The sequence below is a fragment of the Columba livia genome, chromosome 1, assembly GCF_036013475.1.
Source record: "Columba livia isolate bColLiv1 breed racing homer chromosome 1, bColLiv1.pat.W.v2, whole genome shotgun sequence".
Classification (NCBI taxonomy): domain Eukaryota; kingdom Metazoa; phylum Chordata; class Aves; order Columbiformes; family Columbidae; genus Columba; species Columba livia.
In genome coordinates, this window is record NC_088602.1 from 42,428,880 (window position 1) to 42,454,484 (window position 25,605).

The 25,605-nt window shown below is 35.5% G+C and overlaps 1 protein-coding gene across 1 annotated transcript in view; it reads right to left on the reverse strand.

Annotated features, from left to right (window-relative positions):
* KLHL1 (kelch like family member 1) overlaps window positions 1-25,605 on the reverse strand; it is a 215,519-nt gene that overhangs the window by 35,520 nt on the left and 154,394 nt on the right. Inside the window, exon 7 of the mRNA XM_005501782.3 lies at window positions 9,516-9,740. Within this exon, the coding sequence (XP_005501839.2) occupies window positions 9,516-9,740 (225 nt within the window). The remainder of the gene's footprint in view (window positions 1-9,515; window positions 9,741-25,605) is intronic.

The window sequence follows — 25,605 nt, forward strand, 5'->3', positions numbered from 1 at the left end:
TACCTAAATTCTAGACATCTTTATGAGAGTCAAGTAAATAAATAAATTAAGATGCACCTTGCAATATTGGTGAATCAAGTACTCTTGATTAGACTTTGCAACATTTGGAAGCAGCCAAAAATATATTTTCAATACATTTTCCATTAATTATGTTTAAGATGTCTTTTTTTTTTTTTTTAATATAATTAGTAGTTTCTTTTAACAACGGAAAATTGAAACTGAATAATTACTCTCAAAATATTGTCATCTCAGGTCATTGCTATTGCAGAGCTGCTGTAGAGTTTGCTGAATGCCTACAGATTTTTGTTTTTAATGGGATATGCATATATGGGTGTAATTAAAACTTAGGAAAGTAGAGCTGAGTGTTCAAGATAAGTGTTTCTTCCCTAGTATATGCTTTCATTCCTTTAAAGAACGAATAATTTGCTTTATGAATCATGTATAAAATACATGGCTTCAACCATAAAATAATAATTTTATGAAATAACTTGATGGTCATTTTAATCAAGTAAAATCAATAAAGGCTGTTATGCCTGTGCTGCAATGCCAATAAAAATCTTTCATTACCTCTTCACTATTAAAGCGATATTCCATATTTGTTAATAACAATACATAATGGCATATATATAATATTAGAGGTGGAAAAAAATTACTTCATACATATGTGAGACAGCTATGCCTGTGTGACACAAAAGGCAGCTAAAGAGAAAAAGCCACAAGTAAAATCCCAGGGCAAATATAAGCAGGCAAATTCTCATCAATCAGTAACTTATTTTGGCGGAAATGTTTGGGGTTTTTTTTCTCTTCTTTTTCTAGGTACTCATATATTTTTGGGTTTGGTTTGGTTTGTTGTTTGTTTGGTTTTTTTACAATTATTAAAAACAGTATGAAAACACTAATCACACATCGAAAAGTGGAGACACACAAGGCTAGACTTACAAAATTTAAAAATTTGTATTCCTTGTAAGTCATGCTATGAGGCACCATTAATTTCTTCAACTACTTTTCGCTCAGAGGACTGCCTATTGTCTCATAGGTCACAACAGTGTCCTTGACTTTCCCCCATTCTTAGAGTGAAGCTGATGATATTGATTCTGTTTTGCTGATGATTTCTCCTAAAAGGAAGAATGCCCAGAAAGAGACATTCAGTCTTGCCTGGCATGATGATGATAGGAAGCAGGAGAAATACTGACTGTGAACCCTTAATATACTCTGTTTTCTGATTAAGAAAGTAAAACATCTCCAGATTAGGCAGTTACATTTTGAAAGACTGGACTATCTGGACCAGTTTCCCTTTCTTCTAGATGCAGCAGCAGCAGCTTACTTACTTACTTTACTTTCAACCACTTTCAGCTTACTTTTCAATACAAATATCTCATGGGAATGCTAAGATGATACCAATTTAGTCTTAAAGAGTATGCTGAAAATGAAAAGACCATTAAAGGCTGCTGAAACAAATCTGTATTTCCTCTCTAAATCTCTCTGCTGACTCTGTTACCACCATCATCCTCTCCACTCCTTTTATGTCACCTCTTTTCTACCATCTTTCTCTCATCCATATCAGCCAGGGGATATTTCTACACATTTCTTGGGTAATGACACATTACCTGACAAGATGCAAAATCCATTCTGAGATTTTTTGATTTAAAATGAAGAAATGAGGCCAACAAGTCCCTCAAATTTTATGAAGTCAGCTTCACAGATTTAGTGAAACATATGTTTTTGGTTTTGTATTTAATACTTTATAGTAAATATACCAAAATGCAAATTATAAATAAATACATTTTAAAAACTGCTAAATGAGATGACCCTTTTTAATCTAAGTGTGGAACTGCTTAAATTAAACCATAACAGTGAAATAAAGCAATGTAAAAATGAAAATCCCAATATTACTGATGACATTCATTTAAGAAAACAAATTGGTTCATTGAATCATCACCAACTGATTAGATTCAGTGATGCACTTCAAAATGAAATAGTTATTTAAGAAGGGCTGATAAGTGTAAGTTACAATGACTAAAATTTATGAAATGTGTTAACTGATTGTCTTCAACAAGCAACATCTGAAGTTATTTAAATATACTGTTAAAACTGACAAAAATAATAATTTGGCAAAGTCCTGTGTATTACTGTCTTCTGATCTTGCACCAGTCTTAAAAGAAAACTGATTGAAACATGAGAAACACGAGAAACACAGTGTTCAGTGGGTTTTAGTTCTGTTCCCATTGTCCTATTGTAGTTGAAGACTCCTAAAGTCACTTACAGTCACTTACTCCTAAAGTCACAGAGTGGCTGATGTTGGCAAGCACCTCTGGAGACCGTCTAACCAACCCCACTGCTCAAAGTCACCTACAGCCAGTTACCCAGGACCACATCCAGATGGCTTTTAAATAGCTCCTAGGACAGAGACTCAACAGCCTCTCTGGGCAATCTGTGCCAATGTCTTTTACATTTAGATGGCATTTCCTGTATATCAGTCTGTATTTCACTTGATATCACTGAAGACACCATGGATCCATTTTCTTATCAGGTGTTCATATACATTGATAAGAACTTCCTGAACCTTCTCTACTCCATCCTAAACAGTCCCAGCTCTCTCAGATTTTCCTCATGTGTGAGATGCTCCAGTCCCTTAATCATCTTTGTGGCCCTTTGCTGGACTCACTTGAGTAAGTCAATATCTCTTTTGTACTGGAGAGCTCAGAACTTGATGCAGCACTCCAGGTGTGTCTCTTCCCTACTGAGTGGCAGGGAAAGTTTGTCTCCCTCATCCTGCTTGCAAGACTCCTCCTAATGCAACACAATATACTATTCATTGCCCCTGCTGGAAGCATGCATTATTAGCTCTTGTCCAACTTCTTGTCTACCAGGATCCCTAAGACGTTTTCTGCAGACCGCTTTCCCATCAATTAGCCTCCAGCCTTTATTTGATCCTGCCCCACTGAGGGTGTCTTCCTGCTGCCAAACTTTCCCTCTGGTTTCAGGGACCTGGGATTCCCAAATTCAGTCTTAAAGACTGAGGCAAAGAAGACATTGAGTACCTAAGCCTATTCTGTAGTTTCTCACCAGGTGCCCTGCCCCAGTCAGTAGCAAGACCACATTTTCCCTAGTCTTCATTTTGCTATTGAAAGACCTGAGGAAGCATCTCTTGTTGGCCTCCCAGCCATACACCAAATGCAATTCAAAATGAGCTTTGGCTGTCCTAACCTGGTCCCTACAAACTCTGTATTTCTTCTGGGTGGCTTGTCCATTTTCCACCTCTTGCATGCTTCCTTTTCCAGTTTGAGTTAAATCAGAAGCCCTCAATCCATCTATGTAGGCCTCCTGATACCTTTTCTTAATCTCCTGCACATCAAGAGGGAACTTTCCTGAGCTTAAAGGAGGGGATCCTTGAAAAATCAACCAGCTCTCCTGGGCCACTCTTTTCCCCAGGGCTGTATTCCCTGGAGTTACGATCACAGAGCCCACATATATTGCCCTCAGTAGAGTTTCTGGGCCACTTTTGTGGAAGCTGCTGCATAAACTGTTGAATCTGTTGGCTGCTTCTATTACCTGTGCTCAGACCCACCTATCAATGAAATCCCACAGCCTGATTCTTGCATGATTCATCTAAGAAGCCAAGCTGTAGAAGTTCTAAGCAGTGCAGCAATATTCAGTCTCACCATTAGGTAGTGCTTACACCATATGTTTTAAAAAAATACAATGGGTAGTAGTGATAAGGTAATAACCACCCCCAAGCAAATAAATAAATACAGCCTTTATGTTGCAGCACACTGTGTCATATACGAAGAATTCAAGACCATGTTGTGTCTTGTAAGAGGAATTCAATATTCAAGCATTACTGGTACTTATGGTTTGCTCTCAGAGTTTAGATGCCAGAACTTCTATGTGATTTTTATGTCACACATATGGATTTATGAGGAGTCCCAAAGGCGTTTCTTTTAGACTTTCCATCACACAGAACTGTGGGCAGTACATCTCACATCTGTATCAAAACCTGTACAGAAGTTACTGAACAGTCCATGATAACCGCAAATGGCAATACCACAATAGAAATCTTGAGGGACACATTCTACCAAGTTCAGAAAGCAAAATATTTTCCCGTAAAATTGATGAAACAAGACTATTCTCTCATCTGAATGTTCCAGGTCATTTGTTTTAATAGAAAAAAAAAAAAAAATCAATTTCATTTTAAGTAGTCTATGTTGAAATGTCAGAGTTCCAAGCCTATTAGCACACTGTACATTTCCTCCTTCTTAAAGAGCAAAGGTACTGAACTCTATATACATTTCGTTTTTTCTAAATGGTGCAGTCAATCTCTGCATGTTCTCTTGAGATGAGATTATTCATCTTGTAGTCAAGATACTGACCAGTGTGTTAGAAGATCACAATTTATCTTCACTTCAGGAAACAGGCTCCCATGTTCACTGTAAGTGTCCTACACTAAACAGATGTCAGAGTACATAATTTTATTTTCTGTGTTCTACACCCACTAGATAATAAATATCCATCTAGATTTACACTTGGAATGGATATAATGTTTTTATTAAAATATATTTTATAGAACAGGTTTTTTCCTGTTCCTAAATGAGAAAATTTCCAGCTGACACTTGAAGAATTATTATCATTAAGCAAAATATGCACAAGAATAATATTGTCATCTCTTTCACGACTGTTTACTAAGAGAAGAGAAAGGACACAAGGCCCTCACAGCTCTTCTTCCTGCACCTCATCTTCAACAGTTTGACAAAAACACTTTAAGTAAAAAAAAAAAATAAAAATCCTCTTGGATTTAATGTTCCACATGATACTCATGGGGTATTGTTGTTTGCTGAGAAAAGCAATCATACATGCAGAAAGGGAGGCTTTTATTGTAAGAGAATTACATTACATTTATCTGAATAAAGAAACTGGAAAACGGTGGAATTAGATCTTACATTTTTTTATTTGTAGAAAATAATAATTCTAGCAATGAGGGACTAATTTATCCTATCCATCTTCTAATGATTTATTTTCATTTTCATGACATTCTGAACAGTTTGGCTTTGCTAGCTTGCATGCAGTGACTGGAATGCTGAGACTGGAAACCCAGCTATGAGGATTTCTTCTAGGAAATTAAAAAACATTTTTTTCTTAATAGGAGATTTGTTTTCAGTAATATATTGATCTGTTAGGTGCAATAAGTACAGTAGAAAGAAATCTTAATGTTTCCTTGCAAACAGTGAAAACCTTAGTAGCTCAACGATTGTTATTTATCCAGTCATAAAGAAGTGAGTACCTATTAAACGTTTTTTCCAGCAATAAAGATGCTTCTTTTGAGGAACAGGTATAGTCTTAATTTAAAAGGGTCCTCGCAAAATTGTGTCTCAATGTATTGCTCTTCATTAATACAATCAGAAACTGGCAGATTCCTGAACTAAAATATGTTGAAAATACTAACAAAAAATCAAATTGTACAGACAAAAAAACGCAACCAACTGACCAAACAAAAAACCCCCAAAAATATAAAAACACAAGAAATAAAGATAATAAGTTGCAGCACCACCATGGTAGGTACTACATACTGGGAAGAACAATCTTTTTTTACCTGGAAAATTATTCTCCTAAGCATTTAGATATAGGAATTTATGAAAGCAAACAGTGTCATTTTTTAGCTAAATGAGATCTAAAAATGAATACTGCCCAGTATGCAATGTCAGGCATTTTCCTTTCGATTGCCTTCACAAAGCTATGTAGCAAAAAAAAACTATTATGTCTAATTAGGTGCTAAGATCTGTACAGTTTCAATTATTTATACTTGGAGATTGGAATGGGATTTTTAAATTACTTTGCTGTGATGTTACAAAACATTGGAACACTGCCTATAATATTTCTAACTCTGCATTTCCTTATCTGCATTTCACACAGGGAAATTTTTAAAAGTGACAGTTTTTATAAAATAACAGGAAATATAGTTTCATACTGACAATTTTGGATATGAAATGACAAAGGAAATTCTATGGTGTTAGATTTACTGTAGTCTCTGCATTTTGATATTTGTAGAGACACAGAATTTTAACTGGGGAGGATAAACTTGTATCCATCAACTAATATTTTAAATGAGAAAATTACCTTTTAAGAAAAGGGTAGACACATGCTGTATCATGACATTGAAGGTATGGAGACAAATAAATCAGTGAGTATTAAACTTGATTAAGTAACACCCAGTTTTTACTTCACTATTTAAAGCTCTGCATTTATTTAGCTTCCAGGTATCTGTAAATGTATAAAAATCTCCTTTCTCACTCACATCCACAGAAGCATACTTTGACAATTCTGTACTAATTATAACTAACATTGCTGCTTTTCCTTACTCTGTTCTTGCCCTCTCTAAGTCTTAAACCACTTTTCTTCCATATTATTGTTGTTAACAAAAATAAAATTTCCACAGCCATAATGGTAACTGGTTGTGAAATACAAGTATAGTTCTTTGGATGCTGCATATAGGGATGCCATAAGCCAAGCTGAGAATTTAGTATGTGATAAACTGGAGAGTTAGACCTGACCTAACCTTCTTGGTGAATATTCAACAACACATTGTTGAAAATACCTATTCCTATGTTTATTCACAGGCAGGTATCAAGGCTGATTAAAAGAATTATAAAAAATACCCCTGCCCTCTTGGGTCAGACGGTATTATACTGACATGTTAACATAATGCAAAGGTACAGAAATAAAAATCTGCCTGCTGTTGCCTCTTTATTTACATTCAGTTTTGTAGATCAGATACCAGATTTTCAACCCTGCCATGCTATTATCCAGAGAACCTGACTCAGAAATTATTATAAGTGTTTCTATTACAATTTGTAGCTCTTTAGTGAATTGGGTCATGATCTACTACTTACTAAGGGTGCACAAGGTACCTAATAATTCAGAAAAAAAAATCCCCGTAATACTCCTGATGATTAAGAGAAAAATGCAAAGTAAAAGCCTAATATACATGCAAATCAATATTGCACAGAAAACACTTTAAAAGACACAGGTCTTCTGTCAACAAACAGAAAAACCTGGAATGACATATTTCCCCTGAGATTTCAACATTAACAAATAACAATAATTTAACTATGTAGAGGTACATGGTACTAGTCAATATTGCATAATAGAAAGATTTTCAAACTATTCTCTAAACAGCTGCTTCTGAAAGGGTAAACAACACAGCTATGTCACACCGTTGCTGTGCTGTCTATGTTGAAGAACTCTACTTAATGCTTAAGTGGTTATAGGTTTGGGTGGTTTTGTTCATTTGGGGGTTTTGGGGTGGTTTTTTGTGTGTTTTTTTGGTTGGTTGGTTGGTTTGGCTTGGGTTTTGTTGTTGTTTTTGTTTATGTTCTGTTTTCTTTTCATATCTGTGGCTATGCACAGGTATCACCACATAGACAAAGAGACCACACATTTCTAGTATAGTATTGCCTTGGGAGATGTTGATGTACCCAGGAAGATTTAGCACTGCATAAAAGCAAGATATTTCCAACACAATCTTGACTCAAAGAACCTTTTCGCGACAGGATATGAGCCTGTGCTGTTCTCCATTCCCATCATACTATTAAATTATTGCTAGTGAATAAACTTTTGTACAAGAATGTAAATGAAGAAAGGACAGATTCAGGATAGGAATTGTTTTTTTCACGTTACACAAATAACAAAATGACAGACATTTTTCTTTGTACTCATGAAGCAGATATACAATATACACACGTGTTCTTCATGACTGAAAGTATGACTGTCAATATGTCAAGGTCCAAAAGCATCTCAGGTTTCCTGCATGAGAAGAATATACTGCAGATTTAACATGTATAGACTAGATCAAACTCACAGCTCTGTTGATTTAAGCTTGATTTGAACAGATATGCTCATTTGCTCAGAGTATTTATATGTCCAACAACTGAGCTGTACACATGTGAAAATATGGAATGTCATTGCCTAATGCAGTAGAATTTGGTCTGTACTATACAGCCATGAAAGACTGTATTATTTTCAGGGTGATTATTGAGGTTGGTTGATTCTTTCTTTTAAAACAAACAATGTGGAATGAGCACATCCAAAGCTATTGATCAAAAGCATCTGTGGAATTATCAGTCCAAAATGATGCATATTTTTTGAATTGATCACAAGGAGTTTTTGATCATGGTGCCATCTCTCTTGTCAAGGGAAAAGTTTTTTCTCTATCAAGAACTCTCTAATGTTTTATTAATTCTTTCCTGTGTTATGAAGTTTTTTGCACTTTTATCACCCTTGGGAATCACCATTGAAACTAATAACAGATTCCGTAAAATTCTGGAACACTGGTAAAAAAGACATTATGTGTGTTTCTGTAGCATTATAATTAAATTTAAACTTAGGGAACAATTTCCAATAAGAGAGCTATTTAGTGTCCTGATGCCATTGGACACAGCTTGCCATCACTACTTTTTGTCGTAAAACATGTTTAATAGCAAAAATGCATTATGCTAGCCACTGTACAAATGCATATTATGGTGTAAGTGCCAAATAGTGGGGGGAGAAGTAGGTATGGAAAGCACCTTCATTTTGTGAGGTACAGATACAGTGGTATATTAAAGGACTTGCTGCTGATTGTAACTCAAGGGAATGGACATGATAATCTACCATGTCTTTTCTGTATCTATTTTTTATGATGTTGTTATCATTCTATCACACCAGACGATTTTAGCAGAACAGAGAATGAACAGTTCCATTTTCTATACCTTATATAAGTTATATTCTGCTGGGTATGTTCTATAGATTCTAAGTATCTTTCTTTTTAAGTGAGAAACACTCATCACTCCATAGTTAAAATAAAAAAGGGTATTTTTTAAACATCAAAAAAATATTTATGTAATAAATGAGACATTTTTCCTATTGTATATATATGATATGGATAATAGATTTTTTTTTTTCAAGGAAACAATATAATTTTCTTTTGCTTAGTTAAAAAACAATTAAAAAAAGAAATAACCAAACATATATTTCTTTGAGTAGCGAACAGGGATACAACGTATGTTGATTAACGCTGACAGTGGCATGGATAATACTATTAAAAAAAATAAATAACACCAAAACTTATCCAAAAACAGGCTATGGAGAAATATGCTTTCAGTCATAATTAAACTATTGCTACAAATATTTTGTAAAGTTCATCAGCCCATCACTGACATGGTGTTTATAGCCTTTGTTTCCTATCACACTGGATAAATGAAAAAAAACATAATATTTGATTAAAAGCAAATGATACCTAGATTGTTCAATAAATAGAGATGTTCTTTTTCAAAATCAGTGCCCACAAAGCTGAATTTTCTCACTAACCTGTGTAATCTTCATGGTTTCTTTACTGGTTCCTCTGCTTTTACTGCTTATTCATTGGTGGTGGTTTTGTTGTTGTTGTTGGGGTTTTTGTGTGTGTGTTTGTGTTCCGAGTTTTCCATTATAAATTACATATCTGGAAAATTTGCTGTCTTTTTAAAATATTTTTTTTTCCTTACCTAAGCCATGCCTGTGTGTTGACATTGGTGGTAACACAGTCCAAGCCTTGGTCTTTGGATTGTAACATTCAACAGTGTTTAATGTCTTTAAACCATCTCGGCCTCCAATGACAAACAGCTTGTCATCGATGACAGCAACACCAAACTGAAGCCTCCTGCCATTCATCACTCCAGCCTGGATCCATATATTTGTTCTGAGATCATACTTTTCAATAGTTGTAGCACCTGGTGAGACAAAATACGATAATGTAAACAAAATGTATAAAAAATTGGCTTTGGCTCACCTTTTTTTAACAGAAGAGTCAAAACTTTAATATCATTTTTTTTTTTATTACTTCCAACATCTTGACAAATATTTTCTGTTTCTTTAGATAAAGTAGTCCTTGGAATATTTTTTGTGTATATATACTTAAATGTGTTTGTGTATACATACTTAAATATATATATATATATATATATATATATATATATATATATTCCCTCCCCAAGAAAAGTGAAAAAAAAAGGTCAAGGTCAATGCACCACACAGAATGATAAAGGAAGCATAATTGACTTAACTAGATTCCAGAAAGTGAAAGAATATTGCACCCCATTAATTGTAATATGAGTGTGGGAAAGGTTAATTTAAAGCAAAAGCACAAATATTTATCATGAGTTTAAACTAATCCTTAAGAGAGATACTTGACAATTCATCTGAAATGTAACTCCTAGTTTTACATACACATAACAGTGCTTAATTTCTAACGTTTAAATATCCCTACAGAAAGAATCAATACAATTATTAAGCTTTTCCAACTAATAATTTGGATTATAATAAAAGGTTAGAATTCCATGGGAAACAATTCTTTTAGGGTTCATTCATTCTTTGGAACAGAAGAGCAGTGAACCAACAAACCAACAAACATCTTGAAAGCAATACTTTTGTTAATTGAACTAAAAGAAATATTATTTAAATTCAATTTGTTTCTAAGTGGAGCAGAGTGGCAATAATGTACAATTCAACTGGATGTATTAAATCCCCTGCTAGTTTTATGAAGCTATAAGATATATGAAGCAATTTTTTGCATTCGTTTGAGAGACATATTTATTTATCTTTCTGCCTGTAATTTAAAATTGAGAACTGTGCAAAAGCATTAATCTTTAGGTTAGAAAGAACAAAAATACAGATTATTTGATACAGTTGTCTGGTGGTGCTGCAGGGCATATTATAATGATGCATATTAATAAAGTTATGTTATAATGCTTGAAAAAATTTATATGTGGAATCTATTACTCTTGAAAGCTAGAACTGTAGTGTAAGAGTTCTATATCACTGTCTACTTCCATGGTAAAGAGTACAGTTTAAAAGCTTTGTCATTCCAATTTCAGAAAATCTTAATAACAGAACAAATACAGTCTTCTTATTATGCTCAACTATGTATTTTCTAATATTGGTTAAGTCTGAATTTTCCACAATTTTTTATTAAATTACATATTGAGCATCTAATCCAACAGTTCCTGTAGTTCCAGAATTCTGCTTATTCAGCAAGGTGCCTTGCTAATTTATAATAATAAAGAATAAGAATAATACAAAGTGGAATAGGTACTGGTCATATAAAATTGTCTTAGTATCCAGAATGTGAGTATAATACATTCCAGACTGAAATGTGGACAAGAACAGAAGACATCTCAAGTTACCATAGTCCCTGGATGAAATCAGCTCATGGATGAAGAAGAAGTAATTGAATCAGCTAAAACATTGTAGAAATTTTGTCAATGGGGCAAAAAGCATACTTTTAATCTTTTTTTGGCTGAATTCTTCTTCATGCACTTCAGTCAATTCAGTTCCCATCACTGGAATGCCCATAGATTCTTCATGGATGCTAAGATCACATGAAGAAGAATTTGGAAGTGACATCTTTTGAAGTATTTGATGACAATCTTCCTACAGGAAGAGCTCTAAGACTAGAATTTCTAACCAGAAATCATTAATCAGTACAAGTGTACATACCACTCTGTATTCAGGCCAGCTGCATCACTTCATACCATTATTGCATTCTCATGACATTTTTCCAAAAACATTGACCCAAGTTAAAAATCTCATTCTTTGACTTCAGTGACCCTCAGCATGGCTGATCAACTTGCAAGTTTTAAAGTGAGTAAACCTTGCAGAACAATCCACCAGCTGCAGCTGTACACAACAAAGTCTAAACAGAAAATAACCATGTAGAAAACATCCACAGTGCCTCCCTTGTTCCTGCAGCAAATAATGAGGCAACTGTGACTTCTGCTTTTAGCCCCAACCACAAACTGCAGTAACATCTATTCTCTAAACACATCAGTCCTGTCATAGAGAAGTCTTAGTACACAGCTGGATATGGGCTTGTCTCAACAAACAAACTAATGAAGATGGTCAAGAAAATGGAACAGTTCTTCCATTGAGACTGGGCAGTCTTCATCCTTGAAGGCTTTCAAGACCCAAATGGAAACGGTGGAAATGGTCTGCTCTCATAGCTGACCTTGCTTTGAGAAAAAGGTTGGACCTAGAGAACTCCTGAGATCCCTTACAACCTGAATCATCCTGTGACTTTCTGATTGCACAATATGGAATGGAGTCTGTGGCCATGAGTTTCTTTCCCTAGGCATGATTAACTTTCAGTAAGAGAAAACCTCATCTATGATACAGTTTTATTTAACACTGTGAAATGAAATATTAAAAAAAAAGACCATTGAAATCCTCTTCATCTTCCACTATATTTCTTTGAATTTCTTGTTATTTATTTATTTACACAAACAACTAAACTTGAAAAATATACATAATCATGAACTAAAACCTTAACAATCCTTTTCAAGCTTTCATTCTCAACAGAACTACATTAAGTCCTTTGCTTAACTTGAAGAGCCCTATGTAGCCATTGCTACATTTTCTTATCAAGTGTAGACATGCAGGTAGGTGAGAATTTGAACTTGAATGCAAACATGAGTTCAGATTAATATTCTATATATATACATATGTTTATATATAAAGCACACATTTTATATAGAGATATATGAATATATATTTTAAACACACATGCCAATTTTTCATCTGTAAATAAAACAGGGAAAGTAGAATAGAGTATTTGTCTACCTTTAAGTCTCTATTTTAGAGATAAATATATTAAGTAGTATAACAACAGGGAGTATAAGAGTTCCTAAAAGAGAACGTCATAAGAGAAATTCCTGATTGCGATTTTTTTCTTCCAAAATTGATAGTGGGTATTGATGTCTAGTCCCTGAGATACTAAAGTGACTACAGCTATCAAAAAAAAAAAAAAATGATGAAACAAAAGGAGTCACTCATCAGCCCAATTGATGGTCAACTTGCAGAATAACACTGAAACAAAAACTCACTGCACAAAGCTTTAGGAAAGTGTACCAGTCATAAATACATCCTTAAAGATACAATAAAATTCCGGATCATAGTCTTTGTCATCATGGATTAAAGTACAACTTGTTTTCCTAAAAAACTTTAGATAATAATAAACTAACAAATATTTACAAAAGACCAGTTTTTTCACTTAAAAGTGTAGTGGGACAGTAACCACAGACTGCAAGTGTACTTATACAAGTAAAAATAATGTAAGAATTTCAGATAAATATGAAATATGGCAGGTCTTACATCATCTTACTGTGAGGGACATTCTTCCATATATATTCTCAATAAGGGACACCCAGTGACTTTAGGCAGTCAGTGGTATTATAAGTATTACAGGATTATGCAGGTCAAAATGATTATGATGAACATCTATCTTTACAGAAAGCAATCAGTAAGTAATTAAGAGTAAATTATGAGTCACATTAAACTTAACCTTTTTATGTGCTTCAATTTTTTATTGATTTTCCATCTCCCTACTTGTCAGTTGAAAGTTGATATCACTTTAGTCCCTTGTTCATGTTTAAATATGTTCCTTTTTGTTTTTAGAAGAAAGCATGTCCTTTGCTTGGTTGTCATGTCAACTACCAAATTTGTTCTCTAGAAACTGATAAAATATTTACATAACTGGAAAAAAAGAAGAAATAAGCAAGTCCCTTACTAAACCAGTAAGATATCAGAAAGTAAGCAGGAAACTGGAAACATTACTGAAACAGAGAGATCATAAATGGTCTAACGTGCTTACAAATCATAAAGGGTCTGTAATTGTATAACCCACTTTATAACTTTTTTTCTCTGTAGGCTTTTCACAGTAATATATACACACATATATGATCTCACAGGAGTCTTTTCATAGTATAGTTAAAAAACTTAGGCACAAATCACAGTGATAGTTCTGTTGGAGGCCTCATGATGTTAGATTAAGCCACAGGTTCAAGAAATTATGATTTTCTAAGATGTCAGAAATCTGTCAGAAGTATATGGAAAAAAAAAAAAGAGCAGAAAGAAGAAGAAACAAAAATAAATAAATTCAACACTAATTGTAAGAGAAAAGAGAGATTCTTAACTGTGTTGAAGCTGCAGAAAACCATAATGATCAATGAAGAGCGTATTGTTGAATTTACTGTAATGCTGATGTGATTTTCTTGTCTTAATAACGATATGGTGTTGCACTTAGAACTGTCAACAGTTGTAAATTCATTATTTTTGATTTAAGTAAACAAAACTAAATACATGCAGGATTTGAACAGGCTGTGGATTTCAGGGCTAGAATAATCTACATTAATAATCACCTTTACTGTGGTAATATGTAAAGAACTACTCACAAATACATCCCATTGTGCTGCAACAATTAATGTAAAATTCCACTCTATATATTACAGACTGAAAACCAGACACAGGCAGAAGAAGAAGTAAGGCATACAAAAGAAATAATGTGATAGCAGAAAATATTGGTTTATTCTATGGTCATATGTTTATTCACAAGATTTAACTAGGCAGAGGTAAATTAATTGGGAAAAAATGAAAAGGATAAAAGCAGATAGATGAAAGCGAGATTGTGCAAAGAAGATGATGGTGGAAACAGACATATTTTTGCAGAGCAGGAATGGTGACACACAGAGATACGTAGAAGATGAATTTAAAGAATGATAATAGAGCGCTGATATTGCACTACAGCCAGAGTGCTATAATATTTTCTAAACAGACACAGTTTCTTCCTTTGTTCAATTTCCTGGCTGTGTTTGGTAACTAGGATGGATTTTGTTCATCCTGTTAGGAGTGGGAAAGGATACAGCTTCAAACATGAAACGAAGGTATCTGCAGTTTCGGGTATTTGTAAATGCTCACAAAGTACAAATTGTTAAATAACATTTTTATGCAGTATCACTGCTGTATGTTCTCTAATGCAACTAACTTAACATTTTCTTTCAGTATTCATAACCCATGATCATTCCGACATTAACACTTCCTGCAGATTTTTATTTTCTTGTTTGAAACAGGTACAACATGTGAAAATAAAATGTTTCTTTGTCAAGCTCCTTAATGTTCTGCTATTGTAGCATGTTCCCTCTTCCTGTGCTGCTATAGTTGAACGCTTCCTTTGAAAAATTAATAAGATACAAAGATGCATCTTCAAAATACCTAATTTTAAAGGAGGGGTAGTTATTTGGTTTAGAGCACTGAAATGTTCCAGACTATATTTTGTATATATGGGTTGTAGTATCATCTCCAGTTTAATTCCCCAAGGTACCCAGGGGCCAATGGACTGTTCATTCCCAGTACCTCACAGAGCATTTGGAATGTGCTTTATAAAGAACTTGAAGATAAACTTTCTGTCCTGAAAAGCTCATATTCTGGAAAGTTTAACCCTGCCTTCGGAGTGGTGACTATAATAAATCCTAAACTTTAAAGCAAGTATGCAATTTGCAAAGTGTAATTCATAGCAAATTTTAAAACATATTTGTTAAAATTTCACAATTCTTCTACTTTCAAATTAATACCACCCTTCATAGCGATGGTCCTACTTGTGCTGTAAAGTGAATATGGCTTTGAATTTAACATTGTTTTAAACATTACTTAGAATTATCCCCAAATAAAATTATCATAGTCTGTACATAGATATTTTTCATAAATTACTGACCCACAGTTGTATGATTTTTAAATTAAGCAAATCTATGTGGTTTGATTAATTACTGGCCCCAAAACTATATAGCTGTAAGTTGCATATGGCTGTCTAACCTCTCTCCCCATCTGTTTGTTTACATGCCCTCTTATTTTCCCTCTTACAGCAGCCTTTGCATTTGCCCCAGACACTTAGTAGATTTTAGTCGTCTTTCCAAGTTCAAGTACCTCTATGCAAATTTAAACATCCAAAACCTGATAAAAAAACCCCACCATTCCAGTTGTCTACGATGGAGGCTTCTCTTTATTTCACTAACTCTGAACAAATGTATACATAACCAACAATTACATTGTAGGGCCACAAGGCTAGTTTTGTGGTGGGGTATGCACCCTTGAGCTGTGAGACACTTTTTGCCTGAAGGTATTACACAGCATCCCTTGGACAGACAGCAGATAGAGAGAAGGAATCCTCTCTCCATTCACATTCACACCTTCTAAGGTAAGATCAGTACCTAAAGTCAAACAACTTTGTGGTTTTGGTTTTTTTTTAAACCACCGTGGCATTGCACAGTAGAGAAAGTCACTCAGGGAGATGCTGGTTCCAGTGACAAGCAAAAGTTAACAGCATCACATCCCAGTTAAGATCAGAAAGTCATCTCTCTGCCATTACTAGTAGATGGCAGTCAGCAGAGCCTACTCCTACCTGAAGGGCCTTCCAAGCTGTGCAAACTCAAAGAAATGAGCAATGTTCCTTAATATTGCTGACCCAAGTCTATACAGACTGTGATAGGATGTCTTACCCATGCTAGAAATCTATAGAAAACTACTATTTTTTTTTTTTTTTCTCCCCGATCCCCATGGACAAACCAAAGTAATTATGATTATATGTTTCAGAAAACCAGAAGATCCAATTTCCTAATAATAGGAGGATGGAAAGAATCAGCTGGGAAGACACTATGATATATTTTCTTAGGGAAGTGGGAGATACAGGTTTAACATGAAGATATGAATAAACTAAATACAGCAAAAAATCATTATTCATTTTTGGCTGCAATGTATGTGCTGATTATGCAGAGATAGACATATTTTCCTATAAAACAAACCAGATGGAATACCACAGTATAACACACAGAATCACAGAGTCACAGAATGTTAGGGATTGGAACGGACCTTGAAAGATCATCTAGTTCAATCCCCCTGCCAGAGCAGGAATACCTAGATGAGGTTACACAGGACAGAGGCCCAAATTAAAATAATGCTAGCTATATAAAGAATTAGATGAAATTACATTAAAAAGCTATTCTAGTATAGTTTATTTCACTCATGTATCACTCCAGTGGTTTTAGTCATCTAAAGATTAAAGGAAAAACATGACTTATTCAACTGCCTTTAAGCTATTGGATATGAAAATGCAACAATAAATGGAATGCAAATACATAGAATATTGAGGTTCTTATTATAAATATACTATGCATTCAGACAATTCCTTTATACACATACATGTACAAACCCCTAGTTTTCAGATGAACAGATCTCTAAAAAAGCCTGAGTTATTTTAGTTAGCAGTACTGAAGACAGAGTATATGAAAAAGACACAGACACATGAATCAGAATTCATTTAATAGATATTAGCATGATAAACAGTGATGTGCAGTAAATTTAAAAGCTATACCATGACTGTGGCAGCACAAATGATTTCAGATAAAAAGTTAAGTATTTTTCTTGATGTTCTGGATACATTTCAACTTTTTTTTTAACTTAAATTCTACTTAGAATTCTGCTGGGTATTGGGTGAGATTAGTTCTGTGCATTGTGCACACTTTCATGGGCATTATAAACTCTGATTAATCAAGGTTTATGTAGTAATGAGAGATTTACAAATTAAAACTTTAGAAATGAAAGTACTGTAGATGATCAGTGTAGTTTTGCATGAAGGTCTAACTGCTGCTGACAACTCCCATGTGTGTGCAGCAGGGGTGTATGTGGTTCTCCCATCCAGTGCTTATGATGAAACAATAAAGTACCAGATTTCACAGTTCTACCTTCATTTACAAATCAGTACACCATTGCAAAATACAAATTTATATTCTTTGTTTTAGTTATCATTTGTAAAGTTGCAAATTGTGAAATTGTTTTGGTGGAACCTCTTCAAGTGATCTTTCAGTCATCTTTATATAATACTCTTTTTATGAAGCTAAGGATATTACATTTCCTTGGCAATGATTTGTAAATAAAGAATTTTGTATAAAGCTCATTGTTATTCTCATATTTTTGCATAGTTGATTATTGAAGAGCAAACATATAGCAAAGTCATTGCATGAAAAAGAATAAATGCATTGCAATATTGTTTGCAATTCAGTGTTTTAAGTCAGATGCAGAAATATCTAGAGCCTGTGTTCTGATTATGTTATTAAGTCTTTTTGAAAAACCTGTTGTAGGCTGCATGAAGTCAGATAAACTTCGTGAAGGATGTCTGCAACTACAAGAGCAATGCATTCACTTCAGTTAAGTAAAAATACAGGAATTTTTGTATAAAAAAAAAGTGATTTTTTTTCAGAAGCATATCCAAATGCTTAAACATCTCCCCCTTGCCTCAGATCCCACCTTTGTATTCAATGTAGACATTTCCACTGTAAAGGTATTATTTTTTTTTCTCATAGCTAGAATGATTCAGTATTTAAGCCCAGGAAGAAGGGTGGGAGTTCTATATTTATCATCACAAAATTTCTACTTGTTTTTTTTCCTGTAAGACTTTCTGCTGATTTTGCTATTACTAAAGCTGTTGCTGACATGTACTTTGACCATTTTGTTCAAGATTTAGAGCTGCTGCTATGAGTAGGTGTGAAACAATGACCTTGATCTAGTGATCTGCAACATTACATTTTCAACTGAAAAAATAGTTACTCAAGAGGAATGAATGTGACCTAAATAGGTTACTGACACAGATATCAAGAAGAAGCTCTTGGTAAAAAAAGAGTTATACAGAAAACAGGGTAGCAGCTAACTATTCTTCTCTTTAGTTAAGCTGTAAGAAATTCTTGTAAGCACTTCAAAAATTATAATTTCTACACAAGAATTTTTACATTGTTTGACTAAAAAAAAAAAAAGAAATAACACAGGGATTTGCCAAAAGTGACATGAACAAATATCAGAAAGCCTTTGGGAATATTCAGTTATTCAGTATTATCAGAACTCTCTAAAATTAATACAAGCGTTTTCCACTAATTAAAGACTACTGGAAATGACAGCTTTTTGACAATGATTTTAGGTAATGCCTTTAGTGCTGGGTGTTTTGTTTTATAATATAGTGTTATGTTTAATAACATAAACATTCATGTTTTATTTTCTGTTATTATCTGGTCTAAAACTTACAAAAGTCCCTTTTATTAATGATTTATATAATCCAAAATGCTAGTTTACCTTTGCTTATCAACATAACACATGCCTCTTCTTTAAAAGCAGTTCTGTTCCCATTGGAACTTGTCAAAATAAGTTGGTCTGCACAATAAAAGGGAAAGTTCTACATGTGGACAGCAGCAAATGCTGGGACAACTGCATCTCCTACAGGAGGGGTGTGCACCCTGTGGAGCTCCCACTGCTGGGGAGCGGGTGATGGTAACCTGTACAAACTGTGAGAGACGGGGTGCATATGTCTGTGTTTGTGTGTGTGTATGTGCACGTGTGTGTGTCTGTGACTAGAACTTTAGGAGATTTGCTCAAGAAGGGTGTTCAGAAATTTGAAGAAGTTAATTCATATTTCGTAAGTGTTTAGGACTGCAGTTTTTCTACTGCATGACTGTTTTTGATCCTAAGCACATAGTTCATCTGATTGCCTGTTAATTATGTATCATAAATAAATCAATAAGCTGTTTTGATCATGATTTGGTTTAAACGATGTCAACTGAGCAGTCTGGCATTGCAACAGCATCAATTTCCCATTTCTCCTAGCCTTCTTTGATCATTTATCATGATAGCTGTATAGAAGCTCATGCACGCTGCTTAGCTCTTGGCTCATTCCCGGGAGATTCTGTTTTGTTGCAACTACTTCCATCTAAGGTAAACATGTTGCAAAGGGTGTCTCCCTAACTTGCGTAAGAGCCTAAGAGCCAGGCAATGCCCAGTATCCATTTGGCTCTAAATGGTACCTTTTGTAGTCCAAAAAGATGTGATTGTTTATTTCATTTTCCATTTCAGAGCGTTAAAAACAAAGTGAAAGGTGTACTGAAGCTTACTTGGACATTCTTATGCCTTTTGGAGCATTTTCTAGAATTTAGCATGAAAATTCATGAGGTGGTGGAAGGTGGAAGACAGAGCTGGAGGACTTCACAGGGCAGGAGGTGCCAACATTTTCGAAGTCTTACCCATGCTGGCTGTTAGGGGTGGTTACAGAAGTGAACTGCCTCCAGAACAAAATCCAAGATTTGTGCTGAAAGAAATAATTTGGTTTACTGCAAAGCCAACCCCAGTAGTAACAGTGATTAAAGAAACGTGAGTGATCAGGGAACATAAATTCTTAGGTGTATGGAAAAAGCTAAGGTTTCTGTCAGTGCAGAGGTTCTCTAAATCACCTAGCTGCCGGGCATGTGTCTTCCCTAGGTCATATAAAATGTTGGGTTTGTGTTTTGTGTTGGTTTTGTTTGTTTGTTTGTTTTTCTGTATACTTTACTCAGTGATAAAATCTCTGTACTGGAAATGTCAGAAAATAGAGTTAATGGGGAAGTAATGAGGAGGGACACAGGGGTGTTCTTGGGAGAATAATCCCCCAAATAGGGCAACATGAAGGCAACAGCCTTTTGTGCTGTCTCATTGACTCCACAGGTTTTATCAACTAGTGCAAATACCAAGACTGACAAGGCAGGGAGTTTGTGGAATGGTGAAATTTATGTTCTGTGTGGTAACTTTGGCTCTTCCCTTATATTTGAAGCTGTGGAGGCTTCAGTATAGATCACTTCAGTTTCTTCTCTTTATTTCTAACTGTAACTGAATCAGCAATTTCAGAAGTCAACTGCATCGAAAAAATGACAGAAATGAAGGGATGTAAAATAAGTACTGAAAAACTACCAGATGGTGTTACAATCTGGACTTTTTTCTGTACAGAAATGCACGGGTAAATCAAAGTACTGTAACTGCAAATTGCCCTATGAGGCTGAATGTTCTGGAACATATTGAAATTCACAGGAGGGAAAAGAAGCAAACAATAATGTTAATACTTACAAGAACTGGAAGAGAATTTTAGTGTGATGTATACATCTAAGTATCTCATTAGTCATTAGCCAGTGTATTTCATATTCCTCTGGTGAAGTAATTACCCAAGCTCCACCTTTACTCTAGAATTACACAATCAAGTTATCATGTTACAGAATCACAAAACAGTTGAGGTTAGAAAAGACCTCTGGAGGTCATCTGGTTCAACTCTCTTGCTCAAACAGGGATATCTACAGCCAGTTATCCAGGATTTTGTCTAGACAGTTTTTTAATATCTCAAGGACAGTGACTCCACCAAATCTCTGGGCAGGGTCATAGTTTAAGTCACCCTTCCAGCACAAAAGTGTTTCCTGATGTTCAGAAGGAAACCCTTGTCTTTCAGTTTTTGCCTGTTGCCTCTGGTCCTGTCACTGGGTACAACTGAGAAGAACCTGTTTCTGTCCTCTGTGCACTCTCCCTTCAGCTATTTATATACGTTGATGAGATCCCCGCCTTGAGCCTTCTATGGGTCAAACAGTCCCAGCTCTCTCAGCCTTTTCCTCATAATGGAGATGCTCCAGTCCCTTCACCACCTTTGCAGCCCTTCATTGGACTCTCTAGCAGCTCCTTATGCCTCTTATACTGGAAAGCCCGGAACTGCACACAGCACTTCAGGTGTGGCCTTGCCTGTGCTGAGGAGAAGGGAAGGATCACCTCCCTGAACCTGCTGGCAATACTTTCCCTAAGGCAGCCCAAGTTATCATTTGCCAACGTAACACTGCTGAGTCCTGTTCAACTTGGTGTCTTCCAGGACCCACAGAAATCACAGAATGGTTGAGGTTGAAAGGGACTCCTGGAGGTCATCTTGTCCAACTCCCCTGCTCAAGCACAGTCACCTACTTGTCAGTGCTCAAGCCCATGCCCTTAATTCACCTGTGTGCAGGAATCCTTGGTAAGGTCCTGATTTTTCCATCTCCAGAGGCTGAATCACCCATGTAGTTTCCATTCACTTGAACTATCTAATATGTTAGATGGCTTGTGGTTCTTGGCACATGAACACAATTTAGAGGGGCAAGAAAGTTGACTGGACTTGGTGAATCCTGTTTAGGCTGGGAGTATATGGGATACATGTAAATAATTCTCCAAAGATGCAGCTAAATACCTCTAAATATCCCATGAGAATTGCATTCCTGAATCAGCACTGATGCCCATCTTAAAGGTATCTAAAGACCCTTTCAAATCTCTCTGTAACAGAAGCTGTAATGAAATGCATGCAAGGTAGTTTAAGGTCAACCTTGGGGAGTTTCTTAAAGACTTGAAATTAGGTCAGATCTGTTAAAGGAATGACAAGTATTTCCAGTGAGATCTGACCACACTGGGAAAAAAATAAGTTTTTTGGTGGCTGAAGAGAGAAGGGATAGAGGGATAATCTCAAGTTCAGTTGGAATAAAGGTGTCAAACTGCACAACAAAAGGCTGATAAAGAATGATTTTAAGAACCTTACACAAAGAATATGCTGTGATCTTATCTCTAATGTCCACAAGCTATGGGTCCCGGGTGTTGTGCTTCAAGCTAGAATGGACAATTTTGATTACTACTTTGACCCTCTGACAGCAGAACTTAAGTCAGTAGTTCCCAGAACATGTGAATACATGTCCTCTATATCCCTCACTCAGCAGAACAGGCCAAGCATCACCCAATGCCTCTGAAAACAGAGGTATTTTGCGCAACATTTTTTCTGATAACTACATAGGAAAAGACTGATTCCTTATTCTTCATCTAGTCTCAGCCACCAAAGAGATGCACTGCATTGTGTAAACAGGGAGGTATGTAAAGTCACTTCATATGCTGTCACATACCATTGGGGAAATTGCTGGGAACACCTCTACAGTGAGTATCAGGGCAAACCTTTGTCAGTGCCTTCAAGAGAAACCCATCTCCCCATGTCTCCCTCTCTGAAGGCAGCAGATGCTTTAAAATTCACCAGGAAAGTTCTGCCATGTCTCAAACAGTGGGTCAGAGAGGGCGGCTGCTCTGTATGGCTTGCTCTGCTCCCTAGGCCTGCTACCAGGGATCACACCTGAATGTGCAATTTTTGGCATTTCCATTTAGCTGGCAGGTCTTTGCCATAGGGGGCAAGAGGACCTCAGGTCCTTTTCTGTCAAACTGCATTTCAGTTGGGTGGCCCTCAGCATATACTGGTGCCTGAGGCTGATCTTCTCCAGGTACAGGACTTGCACATCCCCATGTTGAACTTTATGAGGTTACTTAATATTATTTGTTTAATTAATCATGATTTCTCTCTCCAGAATGTTGTGTTGCCAGCTAAAAATAACATATATATAGTTCTTAGGATTTGAAACAGTTAATTTCAGTTTCAGTTTATTATTGTGTGAATTGAACTAAAAATCACACTCTCTTTGTAGTTTATCAAACATATCATCCAGTGATGAACTCTTGGAATATATTATCTGAAATGACTGAAAATATCTGCAATAGATAAACTAAAGCTTCTAAATTCAGTTGTCTTGTCTTCTGTTTTCAAAAGCAGTGGATTTTTTTTTACAAACAGCTAATTTTTGTCTATTCCACTTAAGCAATCTAAAATGAAAGTAAGTTTTAATGCACAGTTGCAACAGACAGTGAAAAAATCAGTTATTCATACTGATAGCCTGCTTTCCTCTTAACTTGGTGTTCTAATTTTCTCAATAAAATCTACCATGATGACAATCTCATTACTGTTAGGTTGATGACTCTGATGCAAGACATTTTTTGTTGCTGTTTATATATTCCATTATTCTTTTCCAGAGATGGTCATTGGTACACAGTCTTGACCTAAAACTAATGGAATATTATATGTTTATTAGTGCATTTTACAATTGAGGTAAATTATGCTATAACTATTTCCCCTTGCTAGTTAGAGAATGGCTAAGAAAACACTGGATTATACCAACAATTATTTCTATTTAAAAACAACAACAAAAAATCCCCTCAAAAACCTAAATGTGTTCATTTTTTAGAAAAAAATGGACTCTAGAAAGTGTAAGAAAGAATACTAAAATACATTACATGCAACTGAGTAAATGTCACATTGCAATCATCTCTCTCAGTAAAATCACTCATTTATGATATCTGAAAACACTGGAATTGTGTGGCTGAGACAGAACTGTTACTTAAATAGAGCAGGCAAGATTTCAGAAGACAGCTGTAGATATCCAAATAAAAGTGTTAGGCAAACAGCTGCTTGGACTGTCAGAGATAAAATTTATTTTGGCTTATCATCCTCCTGAGGTATTTTAAGGCTACGACTACATGATTCTTTAATTTGACATAACAAATGTCCTCACCGAAAACACACAGGTGAAAAACAACTAGCACTAAAGGCAGAAGAGCCTCATACAGCGGACAGATATATGATGTTATCAATAAAAAGAGTGAGATTGCAAAAGGGACAGTTCGTTTCTCACTTGTCAGTTCATCTTCTGTGAACATCTACTTATCTCATGAGTAATAACAGCATGTTTATGCTCCTGCTTCATAGGAGCTGCTCCTAGAGCCAGACAGGGACTGTGGACATTCCTGGTCTGTAGTGTCAGCTACTGGAACCAGTGGGGTCTTTAACCTTCAGCTACTGGGGCTGTATCCCAAAAAACAGATGCGGGGGGGACCAGTGTGAGGAGGGCAGAGGCACTGTGCTGGTGCTCTGGGGATCTGCAAATGTGCATGTGCTTGTGAACCTGGAGAGTGTGGTGTGTGTGCTGCACTAGTGAACTTCTGCCTCTGTCAGCCCAAGAGGAGGAGGGGATGTGGCTGCCTGTGCCTGTGTCTGGTGCGAGTCCTGAATGTGGGGGCTGCTGGAGGCTGTGCCTTTTCTGTGGCCACCTGTGTAACTGGCCATATCCATGTCCTGTGTGTGTCTGTGCCTGTCTCTGGAATACACACTTCACTTCTGGTTGAACCCACTAATTGGAAAATAGCAGATGGATGCACTCCTCAGCCCAAGCAGAGACCCTGGGTACCAAGAGGCACCAGGCTGGGCTCCAGCAACTGGGCAGGAGGGTCCTGGGCTGGGGTGGCTGGAGCCAGTGGCTGCTCCAAACTTCCTTAGCAGTTTGTAAGAATGAAACTATTTACTTGCATTCTAGCATCTGAATAGGAATAAGAAAATGTACTGTTTTCTTGTTAAAAAAAAAAAAAAAAAAATCTTTACAAAAATATACTATGATGTATCTTTAAATGCAGGAAGCCTAAGCCATGAATTCATTTGCATGATGTATTAACTATAGTACAATGCTTAAGTACAGCACATAAGGTGGTGTGTTTTACTATGATACAGCCTCAAACTTTTAAGACAACACCTTAATAATTCATATTACTTATATATATACGAATACATATACACATACATCTATGTATGCTTACAAGAATTCATACTTCTTTAAAACTTTTTGAAAAGCACACTGGGAAGAAATGTTCTGTAATAAACACATTGGACATTTTTTTTCCTTTATTTGCTTTAAAAAGAAAATACTATACCTTCTTAAGTAGGTTTTGCTGTTTGTACACTATTCAAATACAAGGATTATAAGCACTTACATTCTGAAAATTAAACTCAGTTACTGTACATTGCATATTGTGAATGAAAATGTAAGTAAGGTGTAGATAATATGTCTTCTCAAGATAAATAGTTATGTACATCAAATTAATAGATAATGAATGCTCTCAAGTGTTTTATATATGTGAAGACAAAGTGGTTTGTAGTAATTTCCACAACTTGCAAAATGCCACAAAAATTCTTGATCAATTTTACTTTTTTTCTCAATTCACACTAAACTGAAGATGAAGGAGGTAGATATATTTTCAAGTTATGGACATCTCAGACACATATTT